Source organism: Antechinus flavipes, chromosome 3 (assembly GCF_016432865.1).
Source record: "Antechinus flavipes isolate AdamAnt ecotype Samford, QLD, Australia chromosome 3, AdamAnt_v2, whole genome shotgun sequence".
Lineage (NCBI taxonomy): Eukaryota > Metazoa > Chordata > Mammalia > Dasyuromorphia > Dasyuridae > Antechinus > Antechinus flavipes.
In genome coordinates this window covers 90,143,518-90,169,743 of record NC_067400.1, presented here as the reverse complement: position 1 = coordinate 90,169,743, position 26,226 = coordinate 90,143,518, and the positions used below count along the sequence as shown (strand labels likewise).

The window sequence follows — 26,226 nt, the reverse complement described above, 5'->3', positions numbered from 1 at the left end:
TTAAATTAAAAAAAAAAGTATCTGAGCCAGGATGCAAAAAAAAAAAAAAAAAGAATATATTCCACTTGGCTGGCTGGTCGAAGAAGAGAGTTCAGTTGGTTGGAGAGGAGCACTCTGGTGCAGACACAGAGTACTTTGGGAGATTTCAGCTGAATTACGCCAGAAGCCCTCTCTCCGAGGCAAGGGAGAATATTTTCTATTTGGCTGGCTGGTGGCAGAAGAAGAGTTTTCAGAGGATAAAGCTACGAGTTGAGAGTTCAGCGGACAACCAGATTCATCTTCATCTCACACCACTGTGGTTGGTGGCTGGGCTCCTGCACTTCCCCCACTGAGACCAAGCTGGTCTGAAAGACTCACCAGAAAGCTGCCGAGCCCCAAGTGAAGGAGACAAGAGATTCATTCCATCTCTGTGCTGGTTGGAGGCTGAAGAAAGCAGAGGCAGAGGCTAAAGGACAGAACCTTTGGATTTTGAGACATTTGGAGGGCTCTAAGCTAAATCGGCTGTGTTTTGAGAAGAACAAGAACTCCAACATAGTTTGTCTGAAGTAAAAAAGGAAATGGCAAAGCATTCTAACTTAAATCTAATCTAAGAAAACTTCAAATGGAGTCATGAGGAGTTGAGGAAAAAACCCAAAAAACAAACCAAATAATTGAACTGAACAAACCAACCCAAGTTTCTTTGTTTTTTTTTTTTTGTTTTTTTTTTTTTAACAAAGTTTATTTTACTTCCTTTCTTCAAAAGATTTAAAGTGATTATCCAAAATTTCAACAAGGGCTTCTTCATTTGCTGACACTAGCAGTCTTTGGATCAGCATATCCAGAGGTCTCCCACCACATAGAAATTCCTGACAAAAGAAATAAGTATTAATTATTCTGAAAAAGAGAGTTACTTATGAAAAGTTGGTGAATTAGAAAAAGGTAAAAATTAAAGAGAAGGATCAAGTGACAAAATGATTTTTTAAATCTGTTTAGTCACATAAAATCAAGAAGAAACTATGAATAAAGGTGACTACAGCTTTGTAAAATTACAGAAGGAACATTAGTTCAAAAGTGCTTTAAAAAATCTGAAATTTAAGTAGTCTTTAAAAAATTATAAATTGTCTAGTTTATCAGTCAGTTTTTTCTGGTGCTGGTTAATTTATCAACAAATAGTACCATATACCAAGATGCCAGGCCCTTCAATAAGTGACTAAAATAAAATATGACTTGCATAGTTGAAGATCATTACTGTTGAATCAAAGGTGAGAGATAGTGGCCATAAGGCTCAGAACATTTGGGATTTTTCTTCTCCCAATTACCTCTGTTAATTTTGGACAAGTAATTTAACTTCTCTGAATCTCATGTTTCTTATCTGGAAAATGAATGTGCTCTAGGCATCTATCCAACTTTTAAACATTCTATGATTCTGCCTCTGAATAGACTTAAACCCTTACATTCACTTCTACCAAAAACATCTTTTATTTCTCAGATTTCTTAGGATTCATTTCCATTGTATCTCTATTCCAAGGGGAGTAGATCCAGATATTTTGCAATTTCCCTTCAATCATACACCCACTTTTATGCTTACTTTTGAACTTTTTCCAGTGTATATAATATTCCAAGAGCACAATGTCTTATCATCTAAATTCAGATACATAAACATACAATAATGAAACCTTATAATTTCTAATACTTTTTTACTTGCATTATTTCATTTGATTAAACAGCACTCTGAATCCACAATCTATTGCATATAATAGGTACTTAATTCCTTATAAACTGAATTTGCAGTTAGTTTGGATTTGCATGGTTTGTTTGAATCAGAAGATTTCAAAAATAATTTATAAACCTTCTCTGCTGAATTTAAGAAGGAATAGGAAGACAGAGGCCAAGTCTTTGATTCTAAGAGCATTCCCTATTCAAATGATGACCTTATATAAATTATAGATTTGTGCAAACATTTTACATGTCCTTACTGGCTAATGCCCAACTATACAATCATGCGAAGCACATGGACAAGTAAACTACAGTTTATTCACTTGAGTGACCTATACCATCAGAAGGAAATGGAGATGAGTATGTCACATTTACACTGATTTCTCATATATATATATATATTCACACATGTCATTTTCAGAATGGAAACTTTGAAATGATATGCACACAACATGTGTATGTATATATGTATATAATATGCATGTTACATGTGTATACATGCACACATACATAAATATCTTGAGCAGTTAGAGAAGATATGTTAATTAAATTATTTTTTTCTAAAAGCAGATACAGCTAAGGAATAAAAAGTACTTATAAAAATAGAGGATGGTTATAAATTGTTTAAAGGAAAGATTATATCCTTGTTAGCCTATCCATTTCCTTTTTTAAATATGGTCTGAACAGGAGTCTATACTAGTCAATTCAGCAGACAAAACTATCTACATGATAATTTTTATTTGAGTATTTGTGATGCTTTCTAGAGATATCTTTAGCCTTGAGTTCTCCCCATATTGTTAGACCCTGAGGAAAAATTCACAGTGTTAAGTTTTAGTATTGGTAAAGAAGTAAAACAAAGAGAGCCTGGAGACATAACAACTTTATATGAGTCAACAAACAGGTTTGTTTAAACAAGAGGGCTGATAACTTTAAAATGAAGCACTGAGCCAGATACGGTGGGTGCACACCTGTAATTATTACTGCTGCTGAGTCTGAGTCAGTCAGAAGCTGAGTCTGGTGAATCATTTGAGATCAGGTATCCAGCACTAATATCAGGTACCGAGAACCCACAAAAAACAGAGGCTCATCAAGCAGCCTAAGGAAGAGTGAACCAGTTCAGGGCAGAAAAATGGGATAGGATAAAACTTCTTAACTAATCGCATGAGTGACCACTGTTTTTCCAACCTGGGTGAGACAGAGACCCAGTCTCAGAGTAAAAAAAAAAAATTATGTAAGCTTTACTTTGACTCTTGATATCTCTCAAAGTAAGTCCTAGTTGTGAGCTAATTGAAAATCACAAATTTGAGGGACTGTAAATACAAATTGGCATATTGATTCCAGATAATTTTTTTTCCAATTCTATATTTCCACAATTATCTTGCTATACAACAAAAATCAGATCAAAAAGGGGAAAAATGAGAAAACAAATATTAGCAAACACCAAAAAGTGAAAATGATATGTTGTAATCCACACTCAGTTCCCATAGTCCTCTCCCTGGCTGCAGATGGCTCTCTTCATCACAAGATCATTGGAACTGGCCGGAATCAGCTCATTGTAGAAAAAAGCCACATTTGCCAGAATTGATCACTGTATAATCTTGTTACTGTGTACAATATTCTCTTGGTTCTACTAGATCCATTTAGCATCAATCAGTTTATGTTAAGTCTCTCCACGCCTCTCTGAAATCATCCTCCTGATCATTTCTTATAAAACAATAATATTCCATAACATTCATATACCATAACTTATTCAGCCATTCTTCAACTGTGATGGGCATCCACTCAGTTTCCAGTTTCTTGCCACCACAAAAAGGGCTGCTACAAACATTTTTGCACACATGGGACCTTTTCCCTTTTTTATGATCAGATAATTTGTTAACATTTAGAATACAGCCATGTAAAATTATTTGTTTTTAACCGGAAATGAGTAAATAAAGCAAATTCAGAGGAAATACCTTAATATCTCGAGCTTCGTAAGAGATTCTATGGTCAGTGACTCTGTCCTGGGTGAAGTTATATGTCCGAATTCTTTCTGACTGGGCTCTTGTTCCCACCTGTGTCATAACAAGCATTAATCAATGTCTTAATTCATATGCTACAATTTGTCTAATCCTTATAACTGATTTTCTTTTCCAAAGCACTTAAATCAAAAAGGTACATTGAAACCCCAAATCTTAAATCTTGAATGGACCTTAGAAATCACTTAATTCAACTTATTAATTTTACATGAGGAAACTGAGGCTTAATGAGGGTAAGCCATTAACAAGGTCACACATATCAAGATTGTAGGAGAATTGGAATTAAAACCTATCTCTACAAACTTGACCTTTTTTCCCCCATATGACAAAAATAAGGATTGGTTAACTTCTTTTTAAAAAGAATTAAAATTATTTATGCAGAAACTTCTGTTTAAATAATTCATACAATCTATGATTTCATCAGCAGGGGCACTCCCCTCTACTAATCATCAATCCCTTTACATCTCTGAAAAATCTTTTTGAGTTGTGTCAGTAAAAAATTATCTTCTGGCAATAAAAACTTCATCATAAATATGTACAGAATCGTACATGTTTAACATTTTTTGGATTATTTGCCACCTAGGGGAATGGGTTGGGGGAAAAGGAAGAGGTAAAAATTTGGAACACAAGATTTTGCAAGGGTGAATATTGAAAATTATGTTTATGTTTTGAAAATAAAAAGCTTTAAAAAAAAAACATAAGGAGGGAAAAAGAAGTTTGAAAAAGTAGCCTCCTTCTACTATTATGACAGGAGCCATCATCAGGTTGCAGTTCTCCCTAATAAACAAACTAGCAGAAATACAGGAACAGTTCTGGACAGCTAAGGAATAACTCAGGTCAGAGAAAGGCAACATAGTCTGGATAAAAAGCACTTAGCAAAGAAGCATATTTTATCTCCTTTGGATGAAAGCAGACTTTTCAATCCTGGGCAATTCCTAGGAGGGATTTGTTCTTTTCAGTCATTTCAGTCATAATATGCCAGTGTGACCCTATTTGGGGTTTTCTTGGCAAAGACGTCCCTGAAGTGGTTTTCCCTTCTGTAGTTCATTTTACAGATGAGGAAACTGAGGCAAACAGAGTTAAATGACTTTCCCAGTGTTATACAGCTGATAAGTATCTGAGGTCTGAATTCAGGTTCTCTTGACTTCAGGCCTGATGTTCTATTCACTGATTCACTTAGCTGCCCAAATAGAAAGGCTAGCTGTTATGGATATAATATGATATATGATATATAACAATATTTATATAGCATAGCATATAATTATACTATTTACAAGTAGAAAATTTCTTGTTATCAGAGCATGACAACATTCAATATGGAAAAAGTATTACACATGATAAAGACTTTAATGTTTTAACTTTTTATGCAGTAGGAAAAAGTTCATTATCTATATCTTACCTGCAGTTTTCGAACACTCTGTCTTTTGCTTTGTTCTCTGTCAACAGTCTGCTGGTAGAGTTTAGCTCTTAAGACACGCAAAGCTGTATCTTTATTTTGGATCTGTGATCGTTCTTGCTGGCATTCGACAACTAATCCTGAAAAATCAGAAGCAAATAATGGCCACATGCATATTAAGCATGTTATAATAATTTGCTTGGTGCTTTAGACTAGAAAACCAGAATAGAAAGTGTTGGAATCCTTACAAAGTGTTAAGTCATTAGAATTGATAGAGACAATAATTCTCTAATTTAGCATGGTTCAGTGTGATTGATCTGATCCTACAAGGAGATGTTATGGGCCAGAACTTGAAACAAGGTACTAAGAGGAATTGAGGAGACTATGTTTAAAACTAGTTTAGAATTGATTTAATCCTACAACAAATAATGGTTTCCCAGTGATATAATGATTGGTGTGTACTCAGTGTACAGCATATAAGTCAGGACCACATACAGAAGCCCACTCTCAGAGGCGGAGACAGAGTCATTCCATATTCCACCTTTGTGCTGGCTGGAGACATTGGGAGGAAGCTAGGGGCTAAAGCAAAAGACTTTTAAGGACACAATAAAGGACTGGATTTTAACTCTTGGCTGTATTTGGAGTGATTATTGATTTGACCGAAACTAAGGCTGCCTCCAGGAAACCTCCCCAAGAAACCTGCTCCCAGAGACTGCCATCATATTATAGAAAAAGAACAACACCACAGGAAAGTACTCTTATTTCAAGTTAAAGGGTCTCCTTTCCAATTACATACTTCCTGAGCAACTCTGGGAGGAGACCTAGAGTTCCTTATCTATAAAGAGAAGTGATTAGATTATAGGATCTCTCAGGAACCTTTCAGTTCTAAATCCTATGCTCACAAATGAGTGTTCATCTTCAGTGAAAAGCTCTCCAGTGACAGGGAACCTATTACCTCCTCAGAGAGCCCATCCCACTTCCAGATAGTTAGGAAGCGTTTCCTTCTATATAACTGAAATCTGCTCTTTGCCAGCTTCTATCCATTTCTCTTAGTTCTGTCTTAGGGCCAATCATAACAAATCTCTAAGATAATAAAGGTGGGGGAAAGACTTTGGCTGGAATCAATATGCACACAGGCCCAATGGAAACAGAAAGAGACAAACATATGTCATGTCATAGAATCCCCATGCAGGAACTGGGAAAACACTTATATCTACATTTTCACACCTCATATGTTTCCTCAAATTGACTTGAGTACCCTGGGACCCTCTCACATCTTAAATACAATTATTAATACAAGAAAAAACATCTAGCAAAGAATTGAAAGTCAACTAGATGCTCATGAATTGGGGAATGGCTAACTGAAATGGGATACATGAATGTAGGGTAATTATTCCCCTGTAAGAAACTATAAGAAATATGATTAGGATGTCTAAAGAGATCTCCATAAACTAATGAAGTGAAGAAGAGCCAAGAAAACAATATACATGACTACAAAAACGTACATGGAAAGAACCACCCACAAAACAAAGTGAATACTGCAAAATTATAAAGTATAAGTATGGCTCTAAACTAGAGATTTGAGAAAATACCTCCTCCCTTCCCTTAAAGAAGGAGAGATATCTAGCTGTGGAACACTGCATATATTTTCAGATTATTTTTTAATGTATTTATTTTATTTCAGACATGTTCTCTGTTCCCCATGACAATTTAAATATCCCCAAAACTAATTTGTACCAAAGATTTTATTTGCTGATTTCCCCCCTCTTCTTTATATTCTTTAAAAATGATATACTTTCTTATATGGAATAATTCTTGGGGGGGGAAGGAGGGAGATGGATACAGGGAAAATTGACGTTAAAAACAAAATATAATAAAAAATTACTTTAAAAACAGAAACACCTCTTTTTTAAAGTTCATGTCTAAGTAGCAGAAGTTAAAAAAAATAAACTAAATATAATAATAAAAATAAACTAAAGGAGGAAAATAAGGGGGAAAGTATGAAAAGAAACCCTATCACATAAAGTTCTGATCTGTGTAACTCAAGCTAATCTAAGTTCTAAGCCACAGACAATATGGGCAGTGTATGTTGGAATGGGTCTTCATCAAACCAGATCCCAGTGTCTGACCCCAGATATGCTCATCTTTTTTTCTTCTTGTCTTCAAGATGTGTCATATTTCATTTTGCACCTACTTCCTCCTCCTACTGCCCTTTTTATCGCTTCTTGGCACTGACCTGGCAGTGATCCTGTTGCTGGAGGTTTTTCTGGACACAGGACATTCCATTTTTTGCATGATTTAGTTTCCTTTTTCTAAGTATGTTGATAATTTGTTGCTTGTGGCCAGCACTACTCTTACTAGGGAACTAAGGTTTCCCCCTTATTTTCTGAATCAGCACCTACATCAGAGCTTCTTAGTTTGGGATCCAGCAATCCCCCCAGTGGAGAAATTCCAGGGGAATTCATTAACATGAAAAAAATATTTATTTTCACTAAACTCCAGCAGAAAATTAACATTGCCTACAATTACAAATTTAAAAACAAACATTTTGAGAAGACATCCATTTGAGAAAATACCTTCTCCTTTGCCTCTGCCTTTGCCAAACTGCCAAAGGGGTCCATTACATACAAAAAAGTTAACCCCTGTCCTAGATTCTCCCTATCATATGGTCATAGTATTGGATTACAGACATAGTCAGACTTGCCTGCCACAGGCACGTGGCTAATTGAAACTCTTCGGCAGCAAGAGAATTGTATAAATATGTTTACACATATTGGATTTAACATATATTTTAACATGTATAACATATCATTGCACTGCTTACTATCTAAGGGAAGGGATGGGGGGAAAGAGGGGGAAATCTGAAACACAAGGATATGCAAGCATCAATGTTGAAAAAATGTGTGAATATGTTTTGAAAATAAAAGCCTAAATAAAGAAAGAAAGAAAAAGAAAAAGAAACTTCTGCATTTGTACATTTCCTTTAACTTTTTTTTTGAAAATTTAAGAATAATGAACTTTCCTTGACTTCAAGTTCCATTTCTTATTACTTGAACCTTGCTGGTTCTTACTTGTGAATCAGCTAAAGCCCCAGAGATATCCATTTCTTTTCATTCAAGTACAAACTGATCAAAACTTAGTTATTTCCAAAGAGAGGAGGATCTCAGAAGCCATCTAAATATACTTTTACAATCCACAAATGTTTAGAGTATTCATTTAAATGAAATAAATGTCATCTTTGGGAGGGAAAGTTCACCCCAAGTACTATTATCAGGACCAGATGACTTTGGAAAGAAAAAAAACTTAAAAATCCATAATGAGAGCTATGGACATTTGAAAATTTTGGGTCAGTAAGGAATCTAAAAAAAGGAGATTTGGTGAAAAATACTTTTGTTAGCCTTTCTTGTTCACTGCCCAGAAAAGTGGTGACAGGTATTTACTTAGCAATTAAAAAAGAAAATCTTATAAGACATAAGAGAATAAGAGAGAGAATTTTCAGACCAAATGGATCTTCTTCAAATTTTACATTTTAATGGTATGAAAGGAACTCAGAATAATTAATTCTTAATTACTTAAAATATTAAAACAATGCATATATTGGATTTAACATATATTTAACATGTATAACATACACTGGATTACTTGCCATTTAGGGGAGAGGGGGAAGGGAAAGGAGGGGAAAATTTGGAACACAAGGCTATGCAAGGATCAATGTTGAAAAATTATGTGTACAAATGTTTTGAAAATTAAAAAAATAAAATATTAAGACAGGCACTATATATATATATATATATAAAGAATTATAAATAGGAAAACTTACTCTTTTTTAAAAAGATTTGCATTTTGTTTTGGTTTTTTGAGTCAATCAGAGTTAAGTGACTTGTAAGTACTCCTGACCAGGACTGGTGCTTTATCCATTGTATCACTTAACTGTTCTCAAAACAGTTTAAATTTAATCTTTTCAACCTGCTTAAGCCTAAACAAACATTTCAGCCTGCTCCTATAGTATACTTAGGGAAAAAGAGTCAGATGGAGAATTGTCAGGCACTGGAGATCCAATAGTACCTGAGCCTATAAGGAATTTGGGGCTGTGAAGAACCACATTCTATAGATGAAGAAAGATGGGGGGAAGAGGGGTTGGAGACAGAGAAGGAAAATGACTTGTGCATCATCTTATAGGTAGTTATAGCAGAGTAGAGATTTGAATCCAGCTCTTTTAGCTTCACATACAGGACTCATTCCAGAAGCTGGAGTTCTACTATTTCATGCCTGGGGGGGAGAATTTATAGTTGATACTCCCCCCACCCTAGAACCTTAAAAACGCATAAAAAGGTAATCTTCTATTTCATGATAAACACTGCAGTACTTCAGAATATTTGGCCAAGAGCTTCAATATGTGGGCTAGCAGACATTGAAATATTGGTAAAACTTCCCTAAAAGGAGGAATTTTTCTTTTTTAGAGAAAGTAAATAATTTTTAAAACATGGAGGTAGAGAATGAATTTGGAAAATGGGGATTAGTTTCACTTAGACAATTAACTTTGACTTGGAAAAGTTAAAGTCTTTGGGTTTCTACTTTCTCTTCTATAAAGTAAAAGTGTTAGACAAAATGATTTCTGGGAACTCTTCCAGGCCTATATTCTCTAATACCTAAAATTAAAATCATAATACGTATCATATATGATATAATAAATATTCATTAGAAATTGTTTGCAAAGCCTGGGAACTTCCAGAATTAGGAAACAAATCAGGAAAGTTAGGAACAGAGTTCAGGCCACCTTGCAGGTTTAGGTAAAAGCCAGGGATTTAAATGTGAGATCACAGCTAGGGAACTGGTATTCCCAGGGTGGATCATGAAGGCTTAAATCTAAAAGGAGGTGTAACAGCAAGACATCAATTCATCAGGGAAAGGAAAGCTGGAATGTGAGTGCTGCTAGCCAAGATCTAAAAATACTCCATGATCAGGGGCGTGTATCTATGCAAGAATGGGGCATGGGGTTGGCTGAGGCTCCAGGAGCCAACAATTATTGGGGTTCAAACAGACACAGAGTCTATGTCAGAGAAGTCGGGCAGGAAGTGTGGAACGGTCCAGCCGTTAGAAGGCTGAAGTTTACAGAGAATAAACATATAATCTGTGCCAAGACCAAAGTCAGATTAAAATAAGATTGTGTTGATGGTGAATCCATCATAGGACTTCCATTTTCCTTGTCTAAGGTTGGCGTTTGTTCAAATTTGGGACAGGTCTAAGTCCACGGTTAGGGAATAGATAAGATAACACTAATCCTGGGGTTTTTAACCTTTGATCAGTTTAAATAGTGGAGTTTTTGAGAGATTTAGGGGAAATCTTTGAACTTGGTTAAGAAAAAAACAGTATTTTATTTTCACTTTATTTTATTTCATTTTATTTTCACTGATTTTTGATCTCCTACTTATTTTGCTATATGCATTTTAAAATATTCTGAGGAGACCACTGGCTTCACCAGAGTATTAAAGGTATCTATCTATGACACAAAAAAGCTAAGAACCCCAAACTAATCCTTGTTAAGGAGGAATTTCTAGGAAGTCTAAAGTTTAGGGTTCGATCAGAGGAAAGGTATAGAAGAGGCATTTGGAGCTAAGTCAAGCAGCTATGGTAAGACATACTCCAATAACTACCAGAAAGATTTGTGTCTTTTAAGCCCTGCTTAAACTGCCTTTTTATCCCCATGTTGCCTGGTCAATCCTTCAATATTTAAAGGGCCTTTGTGGATCTCTGATCAGGCATCTATCCTGTCTGTATCTCTGGTAAAGGTACTTCCTCCTCTGGATAGTGTCAGGTACCATGCCTTGATCACCCTTGGTGGTTAATAAATATTAGTTGAAATACTATATGTGATCAATTCTGATAGACGTGGCCCTCACAATGAGAGGATCCAAATCAGTTTCAATTGATCTGTAATGAACAGAACCAGCTACACCCAGAGAAAGAACACTGGGAAATGAGTGCGGACCACAACATAACATTTCCACTCTTGGTTATTGTTTGCTTGCATTTTTATTTTTTTCTTCTCAGGTTATTTTTATCTTCTTTCAAAATCCAATCTTTCTTGTGCAACAAGATAACTGTACAATATGTATATATATATATATATTATATTTAACATATACTTTAACATATTTAACATGTAGGGGAGGGAATGGAGGGAAGGAGGGGAAAAGTTGGAACAGAAGGTTTTGCAAGGGTCAGTGTTGAAAAATTACCCATGCATATGTTTTGTATATAAAAAGCTATAACAATTTTTAAAAAAAGATTAAAAACAAACAAATATTTGTTGAATTCAATTAATAGGAGAGAATTTTATAGAAGCTCAGATACCTTGGGAATTCACTGAATTCTAACTGGGAAAAAAGTATAGCATCCAAAAGAACAAAGACATACTTACCTGTGGGAATATGAACAATTCGTACAGCACTGTCTGTTGTATTAACATGCTGCCCTCCTGCTCCTTTGGCTCGGAATGTATCTATACGCAAGTCCTTGGGTTCCACTTTAATGTCTATCTAAAATCAAAGACATTTATAAGTGCTATCCTTAATGAGATTTTCTATGTAATAATAATAATAGTAATAATTTTTTTCTTTTTTTTCCCCTGAGGCAATTGGGTTAAGTGACTTGCCCAGGGTCACACATCTAGGAAGTATTAAGTGTCTGAGACCACATTTGAACTCAGGTCCTCCTAACTTCAGGGCTGGTGCTCTATCCACTGCACCACCTAGCTGCCCAATAATAATAATTTTTTACTAAAACTTTTTCAGTAAACTGATGCTTTGCAATAAAGTAATTTATTACCATTACTTGAGACTAATAAGAAAAAAAAATCCACAAAATTTTTTTTTACCGTAAGCATTGCATTCCAATTTCTTGCTATTTAGTGATGTTAGTTTTGAATGTTATCAACCAATAGAAACTAGATTTAAAGGGAAGTACAAAGCTGGGAAAAATTTTTTACAGTGTTTCTTATAAAAGTCTCATCTAAACTATATAAAGAACTTTGTCAAATTTAGAAGAACACAAGATAAGAATAAAACCCAAATAATAAATGGTCAAAGGATATGAACAGACAATTTTCAGATGAAGAAATTAAAGCTATCTATAGTCATATGAAAAAATAATCTGAATCACTATTGATTAGAGAAATACAAATTAAAGCAAATCTCAGGTATCAAATTGGCTGACAGGAAAAGATAATAATAAATGTTGAAGGTGATGTGGGAAAACTGGGACACATAGATTGTTGGTGGAACTTTGAACTGATCCAACCATTCTGAAGAGCAATTTGGAACTATACCTAAGGGGCTATAAAACCTTTTGACCCAGCAGTGACAGTACTGGGTCAGTATCCCAAGGAAAGCATAAAGGAAAAGGACCCAGCTCTTTTCGTAGTGGCAAGGAACTGAAAACTGAGTGCTCATCAATTGGGGAATGGATAAACAAATTATAGTACATGCAGTGGAATATTGTTGCTCTATATAAAATGATGAACAAGCTGATTTTAGAAAGTCCTGGAAAGATTTACAAGAACTAATGCTGAGTGAAAGAAGCAGAACCAGTGCTGTTCTATTATTGTACACAATAATAACAAGAATGTGTGATGGTCAGCTATGAAAGATATGGTTCTTCTCAGTGGTTCAGTGATTCAAAGCAAACCCAATAGATTTTAGATAGATAGTGCCATCTACACCCAGAAAAAGAACTAAGGAGACTAAATCCAACATATGCTACGTTCACTTCTTTTTTCTGGTTTTTTTTTCCCTCTCTCCCGCTCTGGTTTTTCTCACCTAACATGATTCATAAAGCAATTTATATTATAAATAAATGAAATAAAATAAAAATTTGAATGTTATCAAATTAATCTAATATTACATAAACTTTGCTTCTCTGTCCTTTACAAAGTTATAATGAAGAATACTACATTATACTCCTAAATATCAAAGTATTTTTGTATATCAATAGTCTTCTAGTGATATTACTATATCTAAAATCCATAATAGACACTTAATAAATACTTGTTTTCTTCCTTCATTCTGCCTTCTTTTCTTCCTCCCTCTCCCTTTCTTCTCTTTCAAAGAATTGAAGTTAAGAGTAACCCGAAGGATAATAAAGAGGTGAATGAACATCCTAAACAATTGACAACACATTACAAATGAAAATACAGAAGCAGTGTAAATAATGTGGTACAGTAGAAATAGTGCTGGGTTCAGTTAGAAGACTTGGGTCCAAATTCTGACTTTGCCCTTTCCTAACTGCATGCAAGTAATTTCACTTCTCTGCTTCTCAGTTATTTTATAAAATTAAATAATTGACTTTCCTGTTGTTGTTTGCTTGCATTTTGTTTTCTTTCTCAGGTTTTTTTTTTTTCCTTTCTTGATTCAATTTTTCTTGTGCAACAAGATAACTGTATAAATATGTACACATATATTGGATTTAACATATTCTTTAACATATTTAACATGTATGGGACTATCTGCCATCTAGGGGAGGGGGTGGGGAGAAGGAGGGGAAAATTTGGAACAGAAGATTTTGCAAGGGTCAATGGTGAAAAATTACCCATGCATATGTTTTGTAAATAAAAAGCTTTAATAAAATAAAATAAAATAAAATAATCAAATCAAATCAAATCAAAGAGTTGAACTAGATGGTCTCTTAAGTCCCTTTCAGCTCTAAATCTATGATTCTATGATCCCAGGAAAAAAAGGTAAGCCAATCATGCAACAAGAGCAAGGAATAACCAGTGAAGTCTCAACAGGCTTAACTAATATCCACCCAATAGCAAGAGAATGAGAAGCTGGTTCCCCAGATACTGGGGAAAGCAATGTGGTGGATTTATAGGAGGATATGACAAGAATGGCACAAGATGGGCAGAGAACTGCTTTGGTGGATGAATAGGTTACAATCTACTTTGATGCTACTTTTTTGTCCAGTTTATGCAAATCCGCCTTTTCAACCAGCTCCTCTTTTTTATCTGTTGAGAAATTATTTCTGCTTGTCTTCAGAATTTATTTTTTTGAGAGCTTTCTGCTGTTGTTGTTTTTTTTTTTTTTTAGCCAACTTGCCCTGCAAAAGTATATCACTGGATTCCACTAGCCTGTCTTTGGAATTGGCTCTAACATCTCAAGAGCAGGAGATTATGACCAGCTTCTCCCTCAATCCATAACTCTATGAGGGGATGCTCATGTGCCCCCCCACTATAATTCCTAATTCAAAAATAGGTTTCTTTCTCTTGGTCGGGTTTGAGAATAGCATAGCCATTCCCTTCATTACTTCTTCTATCTTTTAAAGGATGAATTTATCATTAAGGCAAGTCACAAATTGATTAGTTCCTCTGCTTTTTGGCAGACAGAACATCAGTTGATGCTCCGACACTTCAATACTGTAACACGCAATATTGTTTATAATCTTTCCCAAATTTCTCATCTCACTCTGTTCTTCTGTCAGTCTCCAGAATACTCCTGTGACAAGCGTTTTTGTTGCTACCCTGTTAATCCTCACCCAAATGCTTTTCATGTTTCTCTCTCAAGTTCTAACATGTCTTCTAAGAAGGAGATAGTCATAATATACTATGCTACTCTAAAAGCCCATCTCTTGTATCTATTCTATCTTTTGATATACATGCACCCATAAAACCTTCCAGAGCCAAATTATAGTCATAAATTCCAACCAACTAAGTCTTAGTGATACTTATTTGGCCAAGTAGCCTTCATTCTATTAGACTGACTAGGTCACTGTGTTTCTGACCTATAATTATATGCTTGCATATAAGTAACTGTGAAAGTCACAGAAGGAATAGACCATTGTTCAGGGCAGATGGAATAATGATAATGGACTAGAGAGAAAAAGTAGAATTAGACAAATTTTATTTTATTTGCTTTCTAAATAAAGAAAATATTCTTCAGACTAAGGATAGAACAAAATTGAATAATAGGAAATTCACATTAAGAAAGATGAGATTTATGGAGAGATAAAATCTTGACTATTCTTACTGATATTTTCCTTCTTGAAAAGTTAGAGAAAGTAATAAAAGGAACTGTTTTTCTACCTGATTATAACCATCAAAGAAAAATGGGTTAGGGGTTTTTAGAAAGCTCCTGATGTAATCTTCAAGGGGATGGGCTAGCAAACTCTGAGTGATTGTAGTGATTAATCTTGATCATGGAAAACAGGTAACACAGACCTTGCTCAGTGAAGAGGTAGAGACTATGGGTATGGAGTATTGTATATACTATTCTTTATTACAAGGGAGTACAAAGGGAGCCATATCTGGTTTATATTAATAGTGATGCAAAACAGAAGGTGAGAACAACAGAACAAGCATTTATCAAGTGTCTAATAGATGCTAAGCTCTTACAAATATTATCTTATTTGATTCTCACAACAACTCTGGGAAGGACATGCTATTATTTTCCCTACTTTACAGTAAAGAAAACTGAGGCAGACAGAGATTAAGTGATTTGCTCAGTCACCCAGCTAATAAATCTCTGAGTATTTGAATTCAGGTCTTCCTGACTCCAGGCTTAGCATTGTATCCAATGCATCACCTAGCTGTCTCCCCCCAAAAACAAACAAACAAACAAACAAACCCTAAAATACTTCAAAAATTTTTTAAAATAAATTAAGTTAAAGTGAATTAAATTTTAAAAAGTAAATTAAATGATTTGCCCAATCTAAAAGGCTGAAATTTGCATCAATGCTTAAAAATAACCCTGTAATTTCAATGATGTGCAATTTTTTCACCTAGCAGATCACAACCCTCTCTAGCAGGGGTCCTCAAACTTTTTAAATAGAGGGCCAGTTCACTGTCCCTCAGACTGTTGGAGGGCCGGACTATAGTAAAAACAAAAACTTTGGTTTGTGGGCCTTTAAATAAAGAAACTTCATAGCCCTGTTTGAGGGGGATAATTGTCCTCAGCTGCCACATGTGGCCCGCTGGCGACTTTCTAGCCTTCTAGGGTTTGTATAGAGCCTGGTATTATAAAATAATAATAATAATAATAAAATTTAAAATTTAAAAATATAAAATAACAATAAAAATAAAATAATAAAAATGATAAAGGCTAATATGGAGCTTTTGAGAAAGTATAAAGTGTCCCCTGTGCCTGACATTCTCTCCCTCCTTATCTCTGCCTTTCAGTTTCCTTGACTTCCTTCCACACTGGGCTCAAGTCCCACCTTCTTGTAAAGGGCTTTCCCCATTCCCTTCACTATGGCTTTCCCTCAGAGATCACCTCCCCTTTACACTGATTAGAACTTGTATGTTTACAACTGTTTGCTGGTTGTCTCCCCCATTAGAACGTGAGCTCCTTGAAGATAAAGATCATAATTTTACCTTGATTTGCACCCTGAGAACTTTGCACAGTGCCTCACATATATTGAGCCTTTCACAAATGTTTCCTGGCTCACTGACAATATCCTTCACATTGGAAAAAGCTGAAGGCTCTCCTTTGGGTTATGGGGCACTTTTTGAGATCATGAAAACAACCAATTCTCCAAAAAAGGAAAATTTTGTACATAATGTCTATTTAGACTGGCTTCATAGTGAGGTTACCTCATCTGGCTGAGGAAGAACAATAACAGACATTGTTCCAGTATGAATGCGCTGCATCCTTGAGGAAAGGCCAACTTCAGGAATTCTTTGAACTCGATGAATCCCACCTTCATACTTCAAATACTTATAGACACTGTCACCAGAAATTCGAGCTGCTGCATGGTGCAAGCCACCTTCAAATACAAAAAAATTCCAAGGAAATGCATTAATTCACCTCTAAAAGCACACTGATTTGACATCTCAGTAATTCTTACTTAAGATCTAGTTTAGTATATGATAAACCCTTAAAAGCCAGGGCTTTGTCTGAATGGAGTTGCTCTGTTGACAGGGGACTTGGATGCAAGAGGGATGCTCAGTAACACTATTTGATAATGTCAATTAATCTAATAAGAATTAAAACTTTTAAATGAACTACAGTACAATCAATTCCTGATTGTTTCCAGCTATATATTTTTTTTTTTTTTTTTTTTTTTTTGCTGAGGCAATTGGGGTTAAGTGACTTGCCCAGGATCACACAGCCAGGAAGAGTTAAGTCTCTGAGGCCAGATTTGAACTTAGGTCATGCTGACTTCAAGGCTGGTGCTTTATCCACTGCATCAACTGGCTGCCCCTCTATTTCCAGCTAGATCAAGAGAAAAATTAATAGCATTTAGCTAGGGCTGACTTCTTCAGTCATTACAAATATCATCACCACCACCACCACTACCATCATCATCATCATCATCAAAACCAGTATAAATATAGTTTTTTAAGGTATGCAAAACACATTAAAAATAAACATTAACTATTTTATTCTTGCAACAATCCTTGGAGGTAAGTGCTATATAATCTCCATTTTACTAATAAAGAAACTGAGGCTAACAAAGGGTCCCACAATTAGCAAATGTCTGAAGCCAAATTTTAACTTAAGTATTGCTATTATTTCACATATACAATTCAGTACATAGCTTATAATTATGTCTAGGATTATTCACCATAGTTTCATGTTTAGTCTTCTTTTCCACAAATAAAACAAAAGATAGGGATAGGAACTGGAGCTGTGATTTTAGCTAGTGGTGTGTGGACAGAACACGAAGCTTGGAGTCAGAAAGCTCAGATACTAGCTGTGGGATCTCGGGCAAGCCATTTGACCTCTTTTTGCTTCAGTTTCCCCAACTGTAAAAAGAGGAAAATAATCACATGTATTTCCCAGAGACGTAAGGCTCAAACCAGAAAAAGTTTACAAAGTGCTTAGTACTAGTACTAGTACAAAGAGCCTGGCACTTTGTAGGTACTATATAAATGATTGAATGATTGCTGTCATTATTATCATCCCTGTGATTTCATTATCGTAGGACCCGCCTTCAAGAAGAAACTCCCACTATCCATGCAAATCAGCATCTTTTCTAAGATGACTGTGGACTGGGCGCTGTGCAAAGTGCTAAGGATACGAATGAGGCCGTACAGTCCCCGGGTTCAGGAGCCTGCATTCTAACTGGGAGGACAGTACCTAATGGGCAGTGGTGTTTTGTTTGGGAGAAGCCCGGGGGGCCCACAGGGAGGAGCAGGCCGATGGTCAGATACCCGCCCAGTCTGCTGTCCAGAACCAGCTGGTGGACAGGCGGGCACAAGCGGGCTCAGACTCAGAATTTCCTAGAGCTCTGCGAGGCGAGTGACTTGTCCAGACTCACAGAGTCAGACGGTGTCCGACAAATTTTAATTGAATTTTAAGTTTCTAGAGGGACGGCCTTGTCCACGCGTGCATTCCTATGTCCAGAACCACTGGCCCAGCGTCAAACACACTGGGCATTCAATTCATACTTATTTAATGTCTTTCCTATTCAAACGACAAACTCCTAGAAGGAAAGAGTCATGTTTTCTCCTGGTTCTGTAAAGTTTCTGTAATTCTCCTGTTCAAAAATTGTTCAAGTCGAGGTGATGATAAAAATCAGAGCGAGGGGGGCAGACTCCAAGGAGCAATAGCGCGTACCATAGTCAGCTGCAGTGTAGTTCAGAGTCTCAAAGTCCCAACCCTTGTAACAGGAATAGCTCTGGTACATTTCAAAGATTTCTCTGGTAAACTGTTGGCAGATATCACCTAAAAAAAAGCACAGCAGCAGCACAAGTTTTTAGGAAAAACCAAACCGAACCGGAGCTTTTCATACCTTCCTCCTCTGCGGTCCCCGCTTACCTGAAAGGACCCAAGGTTTTGTTGGTGTGAGTTCTGGGCCCCTTGGGCAGACTGCAGTCTCTCTAGTCTTAAAGATGACCTTGGCCATGGCTAAAAATCTGGCTCTCAGTCACCAAGTCAAGGCAATGAGCCTGTTGGAAGCACTTAGCCAGGTACTGGGCTAAGCTCTGCATATCAAAAATACATTGCTGGGGGCAGCTAGGAGGCCCAGTGGAGAGAGCTGAAGGACCTCCAGCCCTGAAGTTGGGAGGATCTGGGTTCAAATCCGACCTCAGACACCTAACACTTCCTGGCTGTGTGACCCTGGGCAAGTCCCTTGGCCCCAGTTGCCTCAGGGGAAAAAAAAAATTACTGGGACTAGCCTGGAAGTCTTTACAGATTGGTTGGACCTTTGTCAGGTACAGCAAAGGGTAAAAGCTCTGAGCATAGTGTTTGGCACATAGCAGATGCTATACAAGTCTTAGCTCTTATTATCTCTATTTCTGCTGTTGGTTTTGTACCTGTTAGCTTTCCACAGTGACTGAACAGGCAGGACTCAGAGGTGGCTCATAGAGAAAGGTTTTTAAAATGCAAGTTAAAGTTTTAGAAATTTTATGTGATCTATTTTAACATGTTTAGCATATATTGGGTTATTTGCCATCTAGGGGTGGGAGTGAGGGGAAGGAAGGTAAAATTTGGAACACAAGGTTTGGTAAGGGTCAATATTGGAAAATTAAAATAATAAAATAATAAAAAGCTTTTAAAAAAAGAAATTTTATGTGACAAAAACAATAGAATCAGATACACTGGAGGAATAGTGCTTCAAGAGGGAACATGTCTTATTTTCTTAGGAAAGAAGTGATGAACAATAGGTGTGGAATGGAACACACATCAAACAGGGTCAGTGTTTTTTGGCTTCTGTGGCAAAGTGATGATTATTGGGACGTGAAACCAATGTTCTCAAAAAATAATTATTATAATTTTTTTTCTTTTTTTTATTAAAGCTTTTCATTTTCAAAGCATATGTATGGATAATTTTCCAACATTGATTCTTGCAAAACCTTGTGTTCCAAATTCCGCCCCACTCCCCCCCTCACCTAGATGGCAAGTAATCCATTATATATTAAACATGTTTAAAAGAAATGTTAAATTCAATATATGTATAGGAAGATTTTTAAAAAGAAAATAAAAAAAGGTAAATAATGGGGAAACATCTGAAAGGGAAGCCCTTAAAGTTTCTTTTGCTTCTGTAAGAAGTAGTATTAGGTGGGCTTAAGATAGGAAAACTTTGTTTATTTTCTCTGCCACCATCACTGGTGAAACAAAGCAAGGCACTAGGGCAAATAAAACAGGGAAGACTTAAGAATCTTGTAGGAGGTCAATTAGGAAACTCTTTTTGTCCTACCCTCCAGAACAACTTCTTCCTCCTTTTACTTCACCTTTTCTTCCTTGGAAAAAAGTCCCATAAATCAGGTCATTTTTTTAAAAAACCTATTCTTTAAATAAGGATTCAATCTAAATTTTAGTGTATATAAAATCTGGAGTGCTTTTTAAAAAACACAAATAAACAATTAAAAAAAAGAATTGGAGGGAAAACTTAACGTGCTAAAAAGTGTAGGCTTGAAGAAAAATTCAGTCAGTACTCTCTCTCATGTGTATCTATATCTATATTTAGATATATCTAAATATCTATATATACATCCCACACCTACACACCCATATACATAAAATTCACAGGGACTTTCCCCCTAGGCACTTTACTTAAGCAGAGTTCTATATGTGTCATTTCAGCTTAACTTCCCCCAAATGATGGGGCAATTTGGTATTTTCCTAGGGAATAATTTCAGTAGGATAATCAAGTAGACTTCTGCCTTCATCCTTCACACATTCTTCCCCTCCAGTGTTCTTAAGGTCAACTATATCAACTATCACTGACTGATTACAGCTGAGCTCCAGTTCCTGAGCATAATCCAGCAGAGCCCAAGAGAAAGCAGATGCCATTACCTTTCCTTGTTTGCCACTCACCTTTCAGGCTACCCCTTTATTATAAAACTGCTCTGAAAACAAGGCACTAAACCACTATATGATATTTTTCTTGATCCCTCCTTAAAGGTGCCTTTGGTGCTTGCCTTAACCTGATTTTAAATATATTAAAGTGCTGAAACATAGGAAGAAATTGTGCAATGTATTTCACATCAGTTTTCACAAGTCACATATTGCCTTGATTTGCATCCATTAGTTTAAAAAAAAAAAACTTTTAAAGCATGTATTTAATTTTTAAAAGTTTACCTTCCTTCAAAGAGATATCTTAAAAGTCTGAGTGAAGACAAATGAAAGAAAAATACTTGATACTTGAGAATTTGAATTTTTTCCATGAAATGATTTTACTGACCTCCAGTTGTTCTTCCAGATGTTACTTCTAAAATAACATCATTCTTGTCATCTCTCTCCTTTGGCACTAGAGACTGGAAAAGCTAAAAGATGGGGAAAACACATTGTAATTTTTGTGTGCTATGAATATGTCTATTTTTCCCTCACTCACTTATTCAAAGTGAATGTTTTGAATTAATTTGAATTAATTATTCAAATAATTGCACCTAAGAGGTCCTGTACAATAATCTCAAAGCACTTAATTAGTAAGGTAACTAGGGTTCATTATTTCTAAATGCCAAATAGACTGTGATAAAGATGATTCTGAATATGAAATAAGTGGTCATTTCACATTGACAATTCATTGACAATGAATTCAAGAGATTCTCTTTCCCTGCTATTCTCTCATTTTAATTTTCTCAAATGTTAAGACCCTGGTTTAAAAGACAAAATTTTGTATTCAATTAATCTTAGTTTGGATTTATTATAATTATTTCCAAAACGATAGCTTCATTCACCCAAAGGAAAAAAAAATAAAGCTTCAAAAACCCTTCCCTGGAGGAGATAAAGACTTTTTTAATATGACTGTTCATTATCTTTTCCCCTGGGTGAGATCAGGGTACCCTGCCTTGACTTCTTCTCACATTTACTTTCTGCTTGAAAAGAGTTCTTGGAATCTACCCTCAGACTCAAAAAGAGAATTTCTGAGGTACAACTAGAAATGGAGAAACCCTAATTAAAAAAAAAAAAAAACCAGAGCAGAAGGGAAAACATTTCACAGCTGCCCAGTCACCTTACCAAATGAAACTAATAAGAGCTACCAGAAGTAATTGAGATTCTCCCAGCTATTTTTCGAGATTATAGAGTTTAAATTGTAAACCACACTGTAAAGAACACTGTATTGAAAGCCAGAAATCTTCACTGTCTTGATTTTATACTCATTTTTAAATCTGTGATAATAATAAATTAACTCTGCTATCTCTACTTCATCCCATTTCCAGGACTTCTAGTTTGATGGGAAATAAAAGTAGGTTGGCGGCCATTGGGCAGCAGATCATATTTTCTACTCTTTTTTTTTTTTTTTTTAAGCCAAGCCAGCTCTTGAAAAAGAAGGGATTCATTACTGGTAAATTTGAGGAGGGAGTGGGAGGACGCGGTCCTTGGAGTTATTCTGATGCAGTCTGCTTTACAGTTGAAAAAATGGACCAAAGATATGCTCTAGCTTAGCTCATACAGGTAGTAAATGACCTAGTCAGGATTCAAGTCTAGGCCTTCCAACTCAAAATCCATTGCTCTTTCCACTAGACTGTACTAAATCCATCCCCACTGTCCTGCTTTTATCCTTTTGAGTGAGCTGCATGTGGAGTCTGAAAGACCCACATTTAAATCCTTCCTCAGATCCTAAATAACTACATGAAACTGGCCAAGTTGCTTCTTCCTTGTCTGCTTCAGCTTTCCCAAATATAACAAGGTATTAGTAAAAGTACCTGCTTCTAGAGCTGGTGTGAAGATAAAATGAGACATTTGTAAAGCACTTTGCAAACCTACAAGTACCAAATATGACCAATTGTTATTATTACTGATGAGAATAGCGATAAAAATGACATAAAATCATGCAGTCTCTGTAAGACAAAATGAACTCCAAAGTCAAGAACTCTTAGTAAAAGCACTGAACTGTGTGATGTCCATGAGATTAGAGATTACCTCTCTGCACAACCTGTTGATCTTTTGATTAATGACTTCTCTTTCTTCCAAAGCAAGTTCAAGTAGCTGTTTCTCATCTTGTTTGTCTAAACCTAAAAAGCAACAACAGAAATGTTAGTTACAAGTTTTTGGTCCAACTTCTTCATAGTAAAGATGTGGAACCCAAGGAGGAAGCATGGGGCAGTGGAAAGCAGTGACCAACATGGCGCTAGGGATGCCATCAAAGAGCTTCTGAGAAGAGAGGCTGGAGGCTGGAGGCTGGAGGCTGGAGCATTGGGCTCAGAATGGGGAAGGTCCGGTTCAAATCCCCCGGACACCTATTTTGTTGTCTGATCCTGGGCAGGTCACTGACCTCTCGATTCATCTGTAACATGAAGGAGATTCTAACTTATGGTCATGGGTGCAAGTGGCTCTGCCTTTTCTACCTAGATCTAATCGATTCTAAGTCTCAGTTTTTTCATCTATAAATGAAGGGTTTGGACTTGGAAAACGCCTTCCATTTCTCAACTATGAACCTATCAAACCAATTCTAATTCTAGTTTGGCTATTAGCTCACTGTGAAAGATTAGCAAACAATTTCACCTTCTAGGACCCCCAGCCTCCTTATCTATATGTAGCATGAAGAGTTTGGACTGGATCAATAAGTCTTTTCTGGGGACTTGCCCAAGATCCTAAAACGGGGACTAAACAAAATCTATTTCTCCCACCTTTCAGTATAGCACCATTTTGGCCAAATTGTCTCTACATAGCTATTATCAGGCTCCCAAGTTCCAGTCCTTATTAATATCTAAACTTGCAGCATCTGTGCTTTGCCATTTTTCTGAATGGGCCGTGATATAAATTTTTTATTTTTTTATTTTATTTTTTTTTATATTTTATTTTATTTTATAATAACTTTATATTGACATAATCCATGCCAGGGTAATTTTTTTTACAACATTATCCCTCGCACTCGCTTCTGTTCCGATTTTTCCCCTCCCTCCCTCCACCTCCTCCCCTAGATGGTAAGCAGTCCTATATATGTTAGATATGTTGCAGTGATATAAAATTTTTAAACAATCCACAATATTTCTTGTATAAAATATTCTCCTGACTCCATGCATTTTCTATGGCTGTCCATTATGCCTATAGTGCTTTCCCTTCTCATTTCTACCTCCTAGCTTCTCTGCCTTCCTTTGGGTATGAGGTAAAATTCCACTTTTTACAAGAAGCCTTTTTCTGCTTCTTTATACTAATGCTTTCCAAAATTATCTCCAGTTTATTCTGTATAGAGCTTGTTTTTACGTGGTTATTTACATATCGTCTCCCCCATTAGACTGTGAAATCCTTAAGAGCAGAGACTGATTTTCCCTTTCTCTGTATCCCTGGGATTTACCATAGTGATTGACATGTAGCAGGCTCTTCATAAATGCTTTTTTTTCATTCATTTGGCTTAAATCATAGAGTCAATTATAGGAACTGACTGGTTGACCACAAAGTATGCAATATTTATGTAGTTCTGAATCTTGGTAAATGTGACAGTTTGGTTGTCCCAGGTTATAATGCATGAAGTCTAAATGGAAAACTCAGAAAAATGTTAATTTTATTACAGTAATCATCAGCACTATCATTAGGTAATGTAGAATATTTATACTGTGACAGACAATGCATTGTTGTTGTTTAGTAACATCCAAGTCTTTGTGATTGTGGATTATAGTAGGTCAATACTTGTCTATGCACTTTCTTGGCAAAGATATTGAACTGATTTGACATTTTCTTCTCCAGTGGATACAGGCAAACAGATTAAGAGATTTGCCCAGGGTCACACCATTAGTAAAGATCTGAGATCCTATCTGAACTCAGGTCTTCTGGATTCCTGTAAGTCACAGCATATCCTTAATGTGTTAATCAGAGAACACATGCCTTTTCCTGTCAGAATTTATATTCTCTCCACTTATCTTAGAAGCTTTTAATAATTTTGGTACTTTGAGGCTTTAAAAAATTTAAAAATTCAAAATTTTAAATTAATTTAAAGTTAAAACTATATAAGACAACAGTGGATAGAATAAATTTCAAAAGGTCCTATATTTGACTATATAAGGCAATAGTGGATAGAACTACAGATGGGTCTTCAGACATTAGTTGTGCCAAGTCTCTGGGCAAATAATTTAAATTGATTGTCTTAGTTTCCTCAATTGTAAAATGATGAAAATCAAACTCCCAGAGTTGTTGAGAGGATAAAGATTTGTAAAATGTTTTATTAACATTAAAGCTAAGTGTTAAATTGACAATAAAAATCATTTAAAAATATGTAACAGGGACTTTTGAAATTTTTTTGAAGAAATGATGTGATAAGAATAATAATGCATATGTGTAATATATATTTGTGCATATATATGTAATTTACTTACTTTTACACATTGATTCTAATTCTTCAATTGCTTTTTCAGACTCTTGAATTTCCTTATAGATGGTGGTAAACTGAGCCAACTCAGCATGTCTTTTACTCATAGTCCTTCGATCACCTTCACTCACAGAAATATGATGCAATAATCCATCAAGTTTCTGATATTCTCCACTCAAGTCCTCCACATATTTCTGTAGTGCTTTATGTTTCCACAGTATCCTGGTATTTTGCTGACAATATTGCCTTGACCAGTTTCTTTGTAATGGAGAATAATATATATGGTTCCAATTTGGCCTAAAAATGTACTGCTTTAGGTTAAGCCTTTTTCTTCTGGATAGATGAGAAAGATGGTAAAAGTGACATTGCTGGTAATAATTAGCTGAAAGTATCCAAAAATTCAGGTAACGATTCATCTCAGCACCTGAAATTTTATAAGTACAATCACTGAAACAAAATCTACTGCTTCTATTACTTTAGCAAGAAAATTACAAAACAAAATGGATCTCAACAATCTCTTCTAGTTTCTGCCACCTAAAGTCTTAATACTTACCAACCCCTAAAATAATTCCTTCATACTTCAAGTAGTAAAATGGGAGTAATCAATTGATTGAAAGCAACTTCATTTTCTCTCTGCCCATTTCTGCTAATCAACTTAATCAAATGATTAGGGCTACTGATAGAAGAGGACTACTTATTTAGGGTTATGAGGTTTATAAATAACACTTTTTCTATAGTGATTCTCACTAACAAACTAATGAGCAGAAAAGATTAGAAACAGCTATTTTAAAATTACCTCCAAATTCCAAAGACTGGATCTTACTGCATGGGTGAACAATTGGAAAATATTTGACATGTAGTATACAAAAAACTCAAATTCAGAGTTCAGAATTCTTTCCCTTTTATTGTAATGATTTTCTGCTTCTTTAA

The 26,226-nt window shown here is 35.6% G+C and overlaps 1 protein-coding gene across 1 annotated transcript; it reads right to left on the bottom strand.

Annotated features, from left to right (window-relative positions):
- MTRF1 (mitochondrial translation release factor 1) lies at nt 1-26,226 on the bottom strand. The gene is made up of 10 exons (XM_051983879.1): nt 26,093-26,226; nt 25,304-25,720; nt 22,914-23,005; nt 21,232-21,313; nt 18,660-18,767; nt 16,691-16,863; nt 11,531-11,648; nt 5,113-5,249; nt 3,651-3,749; nt 1-845 (listed from the first exon to the last, which is right to left on the bottom strand). The coding sequence occupies exons 2-10, from the start codon at nt 25,710-25,712 to the stop codon at nt 723-725; spliced, it is 1,341 nt and encodes a 446-aa protein (XP_051839839.1). The 5' UTR covers nt 25,713-25,720; nt 26,093-26,226; the 3' UTR covers nt 1-722.